At 41.9% G+C, this 13,609-nt stretch overlaps 1 protein-coding gene across 2 annotated transcripts in view; it reads left to right on the plus strand.

Annotated features, from left to right (window-relative positions):
* The first annotated feature begins 2,948 nt into the window (after positions 1-2,948).
* Positions 2,949-13,609, plus strand: part of RNF10 (ring finger protein 10) — a 31,542-nt gene continuing 20,881 nt past the window's right edge. For both annotated transcript variants that reach the window (XM_060118833.1, XM_060118834.1), the window contains exons 1-2: positions 2,949-3,191; positions 11,649-11,848. In XM_060118833.1, coding sequence (XP_059974816.1) covers positions 3,035-3,191; positions 11,649-11,848 — 357 coding nt within the window. In that variant the 5' untranslated portion in view covers positions 2,949-3,034. The remainder of the gene's footprint in view (positions 3,192-11,648; positions 11,849-13,609) is intronic.

Raw genomic sequence — 13,609 nt, forward strand, 5'->3', positions numbered from 1 at the left:
ACTCTTGTATTCTGGTGCAGAAGAGGGCAAACGGAGGTACAGTGTGTTAAAAGGCTAATATTACAGGATCAATTCTCGCAATCCTTGGCGTGCATAAAGAATCACTTGGCTTGATCTTAAAGTGCACATTTCCGGGCCCCAAATACCAGAGATTTGGGATCAGTAAATCTGATATGGATACTGAGAATCTATTTGACCAAACTTCTCTGGTGATTTCTATGAGAGGGATTGGCAGACCAGTCTTGAGAAACATGCTAGACTACTCTGAATAATAAACATAGGAAAGATTGTTCGTTGGTCTTTCCATTTTATGAACCTAGGAAGTTCATAGATGGGAAGGAAAGCTCTGGCATCTATTTAGTAAGTCACCAGAAAACACCACTCAGCCTCCCTCTCCTGCTATCACAAAGCTACATTTCTAGCTCCAACTGGTATAGAATGAGTGCTTTACTTCAACCCCAGATTTTCCCATTCTTTTCTATGGTAAGGGTAACGTAGAGCATCTTGCGCAAAAGAGGATGGAGGTGGTGAGTTTTATTTGGATTTCTGTGTTTCTGCTTTAATTTTCTTTAAAGTATGTTTCCTGTAAATGTTTCACAAGGAGAAAACGCCAAGGACCCTAAGAAACTACTTTGAAAAAGAAAAATCTCTTCTTGGCTTAATGTAACCTGACAGATGGACACCTACTGCTTTATTTTGGAAGAACCACACTGGGATTTCTCTCTTTCCCTCTCTTTTAAGAGTGATAGAAGAAAGGAATGATTCACCCGTGTAATCAGAGTTCTCACATCTTTGTTAAAAGAAATAAAAAATCATCCAGGAATCTTAGTGTATCTTCCACGTCTATTCATACATAAGAATGGACTTTAGGATTTTCTAGACTTAATTTGATGCATGATGTAGCCGTTCTCTCATTTCAATATGATTTGTGGGGGGGAAAAAGCTGGAAAAGGGAAAGCAAGATAAGGACTGGTGGAGGGCATTTAAGGAAATTTAAAAAATGAGATTAGGGCTTCCCTGGTGGCGCAGTGGTTGAGTCCGCCTGCCAATGCAGGGGACGTGGGTTTGAGCCCTGGCCTGGGAAGACCCCACATGCCACGGAGCAACTCAGCCTGTGTGCCACAACTACTGAGCCTGCGCTCTAGAGCCCGTGAGCCACAACTACTGAAGCCCACGTGCCTAGAGCCCATGCTCCGCAACAAGAGAAGCCACCACAGTGAGAAGCCCGTGCATTGCAATGAAGAGTAGCCCCCCGCTCGCCGCAACTAGAGAAAGCCCGCGTGCAGCAACGAAGACCCAACACAGCCAATAAATAAATAATAAATAAATTAAAAAATGAGATTAGTATCTAATTTCCTTTATCCCAGTTAAAACTGTTAACTGCAAGATTGATTGACTTGTATATACTTATTAATGTTTTGTATAACGTGACGATTAATAAGGAACCCAAAAGGGCCTAATTAGGGGAAGTCTGGGATTTTGTCTATTTGTTTATTTGTTCATCTATGACTTGATATTCTGCTCATCCTTCTGTGCTCAGCTCAAGTAACACCACCTCTGGGGAAGCCCTCCTCTACCTCTGCTAAATTTTTGTACATCTCTCCTTGAGGCCTCTGCTCTGGTCAGCATTTTGTGTTAACTTTATTATAGTCCTTATCACATTCTTGCATTAATTTATTTCGGAATTCTTTGTGCTGAGCACAGTGCCTGGCATATAATAGGTTTCTAACTAGATAAGGTTAGCCTTATTTATTGTTATATTTATAAGAATTATTTATCTTTTTCACAGTGTTTTTCTGTGATCCTTTGAATCTTGAACTGCTACTGTTGGAACAAATCATTTATAATTTTCCAAAGTACAGATGGGTGTCATATGATTTCTAAAATACATATGTGATTTTCTAAGTCTCAGTGTCCATATCTGTAAAATGGAGAACTGCTTATCTTACAGGTAGTTGAGAATGTCACTTATTAGCTGTGTGATCATGGCAAATGATCTAAGCTTTTTGAGTCCGTTTCCTTGTCTTTAAATTTGAGTTATTGTGAGGATAGATGTGATACTCCATAAAAACTGCACAGAGCAGTGTCTGCTAATGATAAGCACTCAATGATAACTATTATTATTAACACTGAAATGAAATATTAACAATGATTTATATTAATTAATAAATGACTATGAAATGAAGTAATTGTATGAGGAAGTGCTGTAGAGTGATATTAAATGTAAAGTATTGTCATTATTATCATTATTAGGAGATTGAATAAGAGCCATAAATAAATTGATATTAATACTAGAATAAGAGCTATAACTTACAATGAGTCAATAAAGGAATTCCACAGGTATTCCAATGTTTGGATGCATTATGAGTGGTATGTATTATTATTAGTGTACTAAGACCAAAACCTGTACTGCAAGTCCCATCATCCTGTAAGATCTCTCACACATTGAGGAGGAAAAAAAGGAAAACAAACAAACAAAAACCCATTGGACCCGGATGTAGGCAGAAAACTACATTTCCCAGCGTGCTTCACGCTCACATCTCCACTATATATAGTTCATCCGGGTTCTTCGAGATGCTGTTTGGCGACTCGTCGCCATTCCCGGAGCAGCTCGGCCTCGGCCCAGAGGCGAGTGTCGGTCGCTGTGTCGGAGACACTTGTCCCCGACACCAAGACAGCAAGCCCTCTCCCCTGCCCCGCGGCGGGAGAGCGTGTCCGGCCGGCCGGCGGGGCTCGCGCACCCTCCCTCGCCTCCCCTTTCCCCGCAGCCTCCGCCCCGCCAGGCCCGGCCCGGACTTCCGAGCTCCGGCCTCCTCCTCCTTCTCGGTCACCGCCGCCGCCGGGCTCAAGAGCCCCGCCCGCCGCTTCTCCTTCCAGTTTGAGAAGCCGAGGAAGGAAACAGGGAAAAATGTCGCCATGAAGGCCGAGAACCGCTGCCGCCGCCGAGCCCCGCCGGCCCCGAACGCCATGAGCCTGGGTCTCCGCCGCGCCCGCTCCGCTCCGACCGCCGCCGCCGCCGCCAAGGCCCCCTTTGATGCCGCAGAGCTCCCCCAGCGCCGCCGCCACCGCCTCCGACATGGACAAGAACAGCGGCTCCAGCAGCTCCTCCGCCTCTTCGGGCAGCAGCAAAGGGCAACAGCCGCCCCGCTCCGCCTCTGCAGGGCCGGCCGGCGAGTCTAAACCTAAGAGCGGTAAGGGCGGGCTCCTGTGGCGGTGGGCGGGGGGCGACTGCTCCTAATGCTGGGGAGGATCCTCGCTCGTGTGCCAGCTGGGTCACCCAGGGACAAGCTCTGCTTTCTACTATTCATATCTTTCTCTTTTCCATGGCTCCCATTACTTCTAGTTAACATTTAATGGGAACTGTACTGCGTGGTTTTAGTACATCCTTGCATTAAAGCTCGAAATAGCTCGGCGAAGTAGGTGCTATTCTTATCCCCATTTTGCAGATGAGGAAATTGAGGCTCAGAAAAGGTGAGGTCACCAGCTAGTATGTGTAGCAGGTCTGAAGACCCGGTTTGTCTGACGCATCAGCGTACGCTCCTAAAACCACTATGTTCATTTACTCTTAATGTTGAATTAGAATTGGGTAGTGTTCAAGTTTAAACAGGGGATGGTGAGGCCCAGAGATTTGTTAAACTCAAATCTCATGTTGAATAACCTGGTCCCAGATCTCCCCAGATGAAGAGGACTCATCTTTGAATGGCTTCGTTTAGTGTGGAGTAGTGGTTAAGAGAACAGTCTCTGGATTCAGTCTTTTTAGGTTTGCCAGACCTTGAGTGAGTGTCTCAGTTTCCTTACCTGTAAAGGTGGAGAAAATAAATTAACTTAGGAAACAAATGAACTAATGCTTAGGAGAGTACCTGACACCTGTTATGCACCAAATGCACATCATGTCTATTTCCTTGTTAGACTAGGGTGGTGTCATCTTATGAGGAAGATTTTGTCATTTCTGTAGTCATGCCTCTCAATGTTAAATATGACCATCATGATGATAATAGTTACCATTTATTGAGGGCTTACCATGTGCCAGGTACTGGGCTAGGCTTTTACCTCTTTTTTCAATACTGCCGTCACCTGTCCAGCAGGGTGGGATTGTTCACATCTAAAGAAGGAAGAAGGTGAGAGGCCAGGAGTTCCGGAGTTGGCAGAATCTGGAGTTGAATGTTTTCGTCTTACTTCAAAGCTCTGCTCTTTTGTATTTTGATTAAATTAGCAGTAATAGGAAATGTTTTCAGTGGGAATAGTTGGGATGTGTGGCAGAGAGGGGAACATTTGGAGTCCCCAAATGTGGAGCTCCAGTTGTTTAAAACTTCCAAGATTAAGAAAACTGTAAGGCTGACTTAAAAACCAGAAAAACAACTGTAAGGCTGAATTGAGTTGAGAGTTTTTCTGCTCGATATAGCAAACTTGTTTACCTGGTACAACAAGGTCTTCTAGAGCTTGCTTTTGGAACTCAGGTGGAGACCAGTTGTCTTGATAAGAATGAATGCTTTAAATATCTAAGCAGGGATAAGTGTAGACTTTCAGGCCACGTCAGGCAATATTATGTAGACTAATTTTGGGGTTTTGCACATGTGTAGGTTTATCGGAGATCTTCCCTAGAGGTAGAGGTTTGCCAGTCCTCTTGGCCAGTGTTGGAACTAGTTTAGAACAGTCTGCAGGGCCTCCCTGGTGGCGCAGTGGTTAAGAGTCCGCCTGCCGATGCAGGGGGTACGGGTTCGTGCCCCGGTCTGGGAGGATCCCATATGCCGCGGAGCGGCTGGGCCCGTGAGCCATGGCCGCTGGGCCTGCGCATCCGGAGCCTGTGCTCCGCAACGGGAGAGGCCACAACAGTGAGAGGCCCGCATACCGCAAAAAGAAAAAAAAAAAAAAAAAAAAAAAGAACAGTCTGCATATTTTTCATTGTAGCTGATAAATAACGTCTGCATTCTATTCCTAGATGTTAAAGATTCTGGTTCTCCAGCTATCTTAATTCTCAACTAACTTTTCTGGGGCTCCTGTTTAAGCCACTGACTTACAGTCATGAGTCAGTTGCAGTAAATGCCTTAAGTTGATTTATTGTTTAGTGAAGCAGTAGGTGAAAGTGTGCCCCAACTCAAACAAGATAAAACAGCAACAAAACTGAGGTATGTAAGGCATTTTACTTGTATTGTCCTGACTTTGAATATGTTGATAAGTGGAACTAACTCTCATTACCCAACAGGATGATACAGAATTCTGTTGTGGTTTGACCAAAGCAAATATTTGTCAGTGTTAACATTTCAGTCAGACTTGTATAGAGTAAGTATTAATTGCTGGGTTCATTCTGACTGAAGTGAATTTTTTTTTTTTTAAGCAACTACATAAAGGGACTTCCCTGGTGGTCCAGTGGTTAAAACTCCATGCTTCCACTGCAGGGGACACAGGTTCCATCCCTGGTTGGGGAACTAAGATCCCGCATGCCATGCGGCATGGCAAAAAAAAAAAAGAAAGAAAACCATAAAATACTCTTTTTTTTTGGCCGCTGCTGCCATGGGGCATGTGAGTTCCTTAGTTACCCAACCAGGGGTGGAACCCGTGCCCTCTGCAGTGGAAGCATGGAGTCTTAACCACTGGACTGCCAGGGAAGTTCCCCTCCCCCACAAAAAAAACCCCATAAAATACTTTTAAAACACTATTCATCTTATCAATTGAAAGCTTCTGAGGAAGGAAGTAAAAACTCACGGAAAGGACTTTTTTGCTGGACTTTATGAAATACACAGGTGTGCCCTCTGGTAGCATTAGTTTTTGTTTAATATGTTTGTAAGAGAGCTTGAATATGTTTGCCATTGCTATTGCCTACTTTTCTGGCTACTGCTATGTATATTCCCTTAGCAAAAAGGAAGGATAGGCCTGTAGCTAAATAGAGTTCCTCATCAACCATAATCACCTGTTTGCATTTAGGAACAAATTCAAAGACAGAGTAAATAGAGATTAAAAATGGCTTAGGAAACTAGATACTGGCTAAGGTTGAGCTGAAAGGTAGCATATACTGCCTTAAGAACATTACAACTAAGACTAATGCTACCACAGCAGATATTGTTCAGGACCTCTTACACAGGGACTTCTACTTCTAGATGGCTGCTCTAACAAAAGAGTAGATTGAAATTCTGCATAATTCCGTAAAAAGATTTCTGTAGGATTTCAGAAGCTGACTCAACACTTGATGTACTTGATTCAGCTGGAAATTGTTGAAGGGACCTCATGGTACTGAGTTGAAGGAAGAACAGGAAAGGTGAGGTGAAAAGACATGACTTACAACTTGTCTTTCTGTTGTTAAAGTAACAAGAACAAGGATTTTTCAGTTTTTAAATATTTAATTCCCTTTTCCACTCTCCTTTTCCTACCTCACATGAGAAAAACACCTTTGGTTTCTATTCTCTAAACCATGTGTGTAATAAATGGTCATTTGCTTCCTAGTTACATGATTAATATACTTGAGTCTTTGTTCCTGCGACTGGCTTAGGTTTGCCCTTCATGCACACCGGAAATAAGTACATTTGGCTAACAGGATTTACTTGATATTTCTGGCCAGATTGGCATACCACAGTTTCTTTGCCTTGGCTGATTGCTTCAAACATTTGCATAATACTCCTTTTCTTGGATCTATTCCTACAGTTTTGTTCCAGTAGGGCTAAGATGTAGTTCTAAGAACGTTCAACAGTAAATATCCCAGGAATGTAGCCCAGAGGAGAGAGGTGGATTAGAGTTTGGGGAAAGTTGTTTAGAAAGAGCAAAGAGGGCCTTCCGTGGTGGCACAGTGGTTAAGAATCCGCCTGCCAACGCAGGGGACACGGGTTCCATCCCTGGTCCAGGAAGATCCCACATGCCGCGGAGCAGCTAAGCCCGTGTGCCACAGCTCCTGAGCCTGCGTTCTAGAGCCTGCGAGCTACAACTACTGAGCCCACATGCTGCAACTGCTGAAGCCCACGTGCCTAGAGCCCGTGCTCCACAACAAGAGAAGCCACTGCAACTAGAGAAAGCCTGTGCACGGCAACAAAGACCCAACACAGCCAATAAATAAATAAAAATAAGTATTTAAGAAAACAAACAGTAAACTGATTAAAAAAAAAAAAGAGCAAAGAAAGTAAAAAGAGGCAAGAGAGAGACCTGGCTGTTTTGGGGCAAACAATGGACCCTGGCCCAGAACCAGTCTCTTGGCCCATCCTTCTGGGTGGGGGATGGTACTGCCATGGAGGTTAAAGGAAGGTCAGGTATTATGAAGCAGTTATTTTGAGGTTGGTGGTATGAAGCACTGTCTTGACACTCCTCCTCTTATATTCCGGTACCAGAAGCCAGGTTACTAGGGGTAATCTGTTCTGAAGAAAGCCTCTGAGCTGTAAATGGACCTGGAGGTTTTGATGGCTTTGAAAATTGAGGTGACTTAAAGCCTTCTATAAACACCATTTAGGGAAGTTAAAAGAATTTCCAGGCTGGTTGGCTTGAGTCCTTGGTTTCTATGGCTTTTTGAAAGTCTAATAGGTGCTCTTGATAGGAATTTTAGATTTATTAATAATAGGCTTTCAAATAACAACAGCAACTATGTGCCAGCCACCATGGTAGGCATTTTACAGAAGTTTTCTTTTAGTCCTCATGACTCTATATGAGGAGGGAGGAGAGGGGATTAGCCCTATTTTACTGACAAGAAAACCAGGAGTTAGAGTAATTGTCCAAGTAAATTCCTAAGAAGTCCCAGGCAATATTACTAAATACACTTTATATAAATTCACTTAACAAGCAAGTAACTTATTGGCACATGCGTCATTCCTGATACCCCCCTCTCTTTTCCTTTCATTCAGAATTACTAATTTCAGCTGGATTCAGTTATCAGTTGATTCTGTAGTAAGGCCATATGTTGCCCCTCCAGAGGTGCTTGTCAACCGCTTTGGATGATGGGTAAGCAACTTGCTTGTGACATGGCATGAATCAGCAGCAGAAACTTCCTGGCTGGTATTCTGATCTCTAGACTGTCCCACCTGTTACAACTACAGCTAGAAATGTTGATGATGCCAAATTTTTTAACTGAAAAATTTATGGCCTGTAATTTGGCAATCGGGGGAAGAGACTGAGATACGCTTACTGTTAGTTGGTGGAGACCTTTCTCTTAGGGAAATGTGGGACAGCTGAGACAGTGGATTAAGTTTTCAAGTCTCTTGAAACTAGGATCCTGTGTTCTGGATTTGAGCCATTAAACTAATGGTCCATTTTGGACTGTGTCTTGACAGTTTTTGGCAGTTCTCATCTCTGGGTGTGCATTAGAATCTCCTAAGGACCTTTTTAAAATTTTTTTTAAAATAAGGATGTGTGGGGCTCTTCCCTAGCAATTCTTTCTGATTCTTTAGGTCTGGTTTGGGCCCTGACATCCATAGTTTTAAAAGTCTCTGCAAATGATTCTCTTGTGCAACCAGGATTGTGAACAACCACTTTGAAATTTAAAACTTTCAATAGAGAACATGTGTGTCCTAGGAACTTAGTTTGACTTTTTTGTCCGTTTTCCAAAATCTAAAGCAGATCACCTCATTGCTATCTCCTATTAGAGAAAGGAGGACAGATTCAACCCCCAACTTATTCACATGTATATTCTGGCAAGTTGCCTGTAGGACACCTCAGAAATAGCACTCCGAGTTTTATCTCTGGGTCCCAGGCCTGACTGTACCTTCAATCTTTAGCTGCCTGGGTCTAGAGATAAGAGCCAGCCTCTCACTTTAGATGTCTGACTTCATGCCTGTAGGTAAGTGAGAGACAAGATGAGGGAGTGGATTTTAGCAACTAAAATCATGAATCCTTGTGTGGTCAGTTGTAATGTTTTAGAAGTGAGCAGTTCATTGTCAGCAGTTCTGTAAGCATTATGAAACCGTTTCCTTGCCAGTGTGGTAATAAGTGAAGAAATGAAAACAGCCCTCCTCCTGAGTGCCAGCTTACCTTTTTGAGCCCTTGAAGTGTAGAATCTGGCTTTACCTAAATCTATGCAGTCTAAATCTATTAGGTCTTGAAAACAACAGGGTCAGATGCAGGGTCGTCTGAAATAGTCTTGGATAATAAGGTTTGGGGAACATGTTTTCTGCATATGCCTATCCTCTTCATAAAACCTCATTTCTTTTCATGGTAAAGTTAGCTGGGGTTCTGTATCCCTCTGAATTTTCGATTTATTTGAAGTTTTACTATAAACTAATTCCATGGGTTGAGAGCAAGGCAGAATTTGAGATCTGAAGCTTCATTTTCTAATTGTTACCACTGATGCCATGTTTGACAGTAACTGTTGTGCACTGAAGTAGTAGGTAAAAGTCTCGTTCTTAAATCCTAACTTTTAAGCTCCGGTCACTTTCCCTAACTGGGATTGAAAGGTGACTGGTAGGAGTGAACCCTAGCCTGGCAGTGTTTCTTTGACCATCTGTTCTGTTTACAGTGCTGCCATCTCACATGACTATTTGGTCAGGTTTGGAGAGGATGGCATACCTCGCATTTATCCCATGTTGCTGGCAAACTGAGTGTGAAGTGGTTGCTTTGAAAATTTGGACTCTGGTTTATCAGCTAATGTTTCCTTTTCCCTGAGGATATGCTTCACCCTGAATTTATTTTTGTCTGCTGTAAAAGAAGCTGGTCACCTTGTCTAGAAATAATTTCTTGTAGGTACTTACAATTTTTTAATTATCCAAATTATTAGTATACAGAACAGTAATTCTGTTTACTTAGGTCAGAATCTTAGAGGGTGAGGCCTGAGCACAAGAATCCCTTAAAAGCTCATCTGGGTGATTCCTACAAACTGTAGGATTGAGAACCACTGTTTTAGGCCAACGTGAATAGCTTCATTTCCCAAAGGTAAACGTCATTAACAGCCTGCTCTGTTGCCTTTCCAGACATGTTTCTATTAATTATATATTTTTAACATAAACAGGATTAAGCTATATTTTGGCAGGTGGGGGGGGTTGTAGTTTCTGAGGCTCATGCTGGAGTCTCTTGACTTTATAAACTACCACCCCTTTAAAGTTTGAGGGCAAACCTAATGGATTTCTTCATTAAAAGTCCCCCAACTTCTGTTTTCTCTGTTTTTGCTTTTAAAGCCATTAAAGTAGGATACAGACTTGATTTGGTCAGATTTCTCTGTTGAAATAAGGCAAGATGGAGTGAGTGAAGGGACAAGAAAGATTAGTCTTTTTTTGTCCAAAGACTAATTTGGGGACCTTTCACCGTTATTTACTTGGTATGGTTCTCAGGTTCTCAGATAGGTTTTATTTTGCCTCCTCTCCCCTGCTTTTTTTTAAAGCTGGTAAACTTTGGCACATGTTATATATGTCTGGTCAGGGTTCTTTGTTCAATTTGGACAAAATAATCTATACAGTTCAGCTCCGCAGTAGAAAAAGTGGGGCAAAGAATACAAACGAGCTCTTTACACAAAATACAAATGGTTAACAGACTGAAAAAATGTTTGTTGCTAGTCATCAGAGAAATCAAATTTGAAACATTATTTTGACCCTTCAATTTAACAAAGTTTATTCAACTCAGTATTATAAAGAATGTAGTAAACTAGATGTTCTCTCTTAAACTGTTGTTAGAATATAAATAAATTGGTATGGTTTTGGAAAGCAACTTGAGGATGTGTAAAAGGCTTTATGATCATACTTAATCTGCTAATTCTACTTTAAGAACTTGACATAATTATACACACAGGCCTCTTTATAAAGAGGTTCCCAATACTATTTAATAAACAAAAAGTCAGAAGCCACCTAAATGTACAACAAATTGGTTATGTTACGCCATAAGCATATGGCAGACAACAGTGTGGCCATTAATCATGTTTTTGAAGCCTAGGGGTGCATGCAAATGCTCATGGAATAATAGGTGGAAGACAGTATATCTTATATGCCTGTCATTCTGTGGAAGATGTGTGATGAGTGTATAAAATGGAGAATAAAAGGAAATTAAACACTTCATAGGTTGGTATTCCATGGGCACTGGCGAATTTATTCTTCTGGTTTCCAAAATTGAACATATGTTCTCGTAATTGGAGGAAAAAAGCAAGAAACAGTTTTTAAAAGGGTATAACTTTACGCTGATATAGTTTTAGAGTCCAGCTTCTTTTGTTTTGTCAATTTAATAGCTTCTCAGTTTGACCTCTAAAACGTATGTAAATATTGTTTTGCTTTTGTGCCTTCTGTATATCTGCTAAGACCTAGGCCACACCATTGCGGTGTAGGGTCTAGCTGTGTTGTAGTAATTTAAGAAGAATGCCTTCTGTCCTGCCTCCAGATAAAGTACTTTTCCTTAATATAGATAGGCTGTTCTTTTTTGTCACTCTGTCTGAATGGACTTTTATCAATACAAGAGCAGCGATTAAGCTCTGTTATAAAGAAAGACATTGTGAACTGAGAGTCTCTGTGGTTTGATCTATATTGTGTCCCTCCTGAGGGAGGGACCCTTTAGGCTTCATTCCAAAAAAAAATTTTTTTTTTCACCTTACTGTGTAATGTCTTGCCCAAAGCACTGATGCTCTGGCCCAACCCAGATTTCTTGGAGGTCATGGAAGGACCCACTTGCCTTTGTTTAAACACAATTTTGTTGGGAGGTGGAGAGCAATTCTCCAAGTATATGTATCGTTTCTTAACTAATTTTTTCACATTTCTTGCTTTCAGATGGAAAGAACTCAAGTGGATCCAAGCGTTATAATCGCAAACGTGAACCTTCCTACCCCAAAAATGAAAATTTTATCAACCAGTCCCGTCGCTCCACTTCACAGAAAAGCAAAACTTTTAATAAGATGCCTCCTCAAAGGGGCGGTGGCAGCAGCAACAAACTCTTTAGCTCTTCTTGTAATGGTGGAAGACGAGATGAGGTATGGAATTTTCGAATGTCCTTTCTAGAACATAAGAAGCGTGAGGTCTGATCCCCCCATCCCCAGTTTATTAGTGGTTGGGAAGGGGTGGGAGCAAGAGGTCCCCCCCTTTCTGAATTACTTGAGTAGTTGAGGATTAACTAGGTTTGGAACTTTGCCTCCTTTCTTCCCTTGAAGGTTATGAACATTTTCTTGGAAGACATTGTAATTATGGATTGTGAGAAATTATAGCAAATTTCGGGTATCTTAATTTGTATCATCCTTTTATTATCACTCTTGATTTATAGGTACACTTTGGAATATTTAGGTAATAAAATGGCATTAATTAATGACATTAATTTGCCCTATAGTACCTAGAAAAATGTAAAATGCTATATATCCTTAGTCCCAGGTACTCTGATTTTAGGAGTTTCTTAGATATCTTTCTGTAAGCGCATAAAGACTCATGTACAAAGGAGGTCATTGTAGCATTGTTTGTAGTTGCACAATTTAGGAAACAAACTAAATGCTATCAAAGTTAAATATATTATTGGTTAAATATATTATCCTGCTGTTTGAATGTTGCATACTATGTAACCAGTATAGAACAAGATTTAATGGAGCACTAATGGAAGAATTCATTCACTCACCAGAAATTTATTCCTCACCTACTATGCACTAAAAATATCATTTAGAGCTTGGAATACAACATTGGATGGAGCTTATAATCTAGTTTGGGGAGACAATAAACAAATTGTTATGTAATAAATACAATTATTAAATTTAAAAAAAGTAGGCTGAGAGCGGTAAAGGGATAGAGAGTAACAAAGAGTAGTTTTAGGAGGTGGCTAAGGAAAGCTTCTCTGAGGACTCTCTGAGTCCTGAATGAAGCAAGGGAGCACACAGTAGAATTTGAGGAAGGGTGTGTTAGCAAGAGCGAATTTACAAGTACAAGGGACCAGAGGTGGTAATGTTTTTCGTGTGTTTGAGGTAAAGCAAATAGGCTACCGTGGGTGGAGAAGCAGGAAATGAAGCCAGAGAGTAAGACAGAGGGATCAGATCACCTGGGCCCTTGAAGGACTTTGGCTTTTGTTCAGAGAGATGGGAAGCTATCGGGGGGCTTAAGAAGAGAAGGTAATCTGACTTGGAGTTGTAAAGGGGAGAGTGGAAGCAGAGAGACTAGTTAGGAGCTTATTAAGGTGTTCCGGGTGAGAGTGATTGAAACAGAGTGATAGTGATGAGAGGGAAGCATATTTGGGGAGATAGTTGCAGGTAGAGCCAGCAGGATTTTTAAATAGATTAGTTGTGGGGTTTGAGCAGAGAAATAAATGACTAATGTTTTTGGTAGGGGCCCAGTTCAGGTACCGTTTGCTGAAATGGGGGAAAGTTCAAGAGGAGTACAGGGTTTTGGGATGGGGAGGGAAGGAGGATGTTTAGATTAGATAAAGAATGTCATTTGGGGCTTCCCTGGTGGCGCAGTGGTTTGAGAGTCCGCCTGCCGATGCAGGGGACATGGATTCGTGCCCTGGTCCGGGAAGATCCCACGTGCCATGCAGCGGCTAGGCCCGTGAGCCATGGGCGCTGAGCCTGCGCGTCCGGAGCCTGTGCTCTGCAACGGGAGAGGCCACAACAGTGAGAGGCCCGCGTACCACAAAAAAAAAAAAAAAAAAAAAAAGAATGTCATTTGGAAGTGTTATATTTGCATTGAGATGCCTGTTGGATCTCTAAGTATAGATAGGCTGTTAACTGAGTCGAGTTCAAGGAGGAGACCCTGGCTAGAGA

The sequence above is a fragment of the Mesoplodon densirostris genome, chromosome 15 (genome assembly GCF_025265405.1).
Source record: "Mesoplodon densirostris isolate mMesDen1 chromosome 15, mMesDen1 primary haplotype, whole genome shotgun sequence".
Lineage (NCBI taxonomy): Eukaryota > Metazoa > Chordata > Mammalia > Artiodactyla > Ziphiidae > Mesoplodon > Mesoplodon densirostris.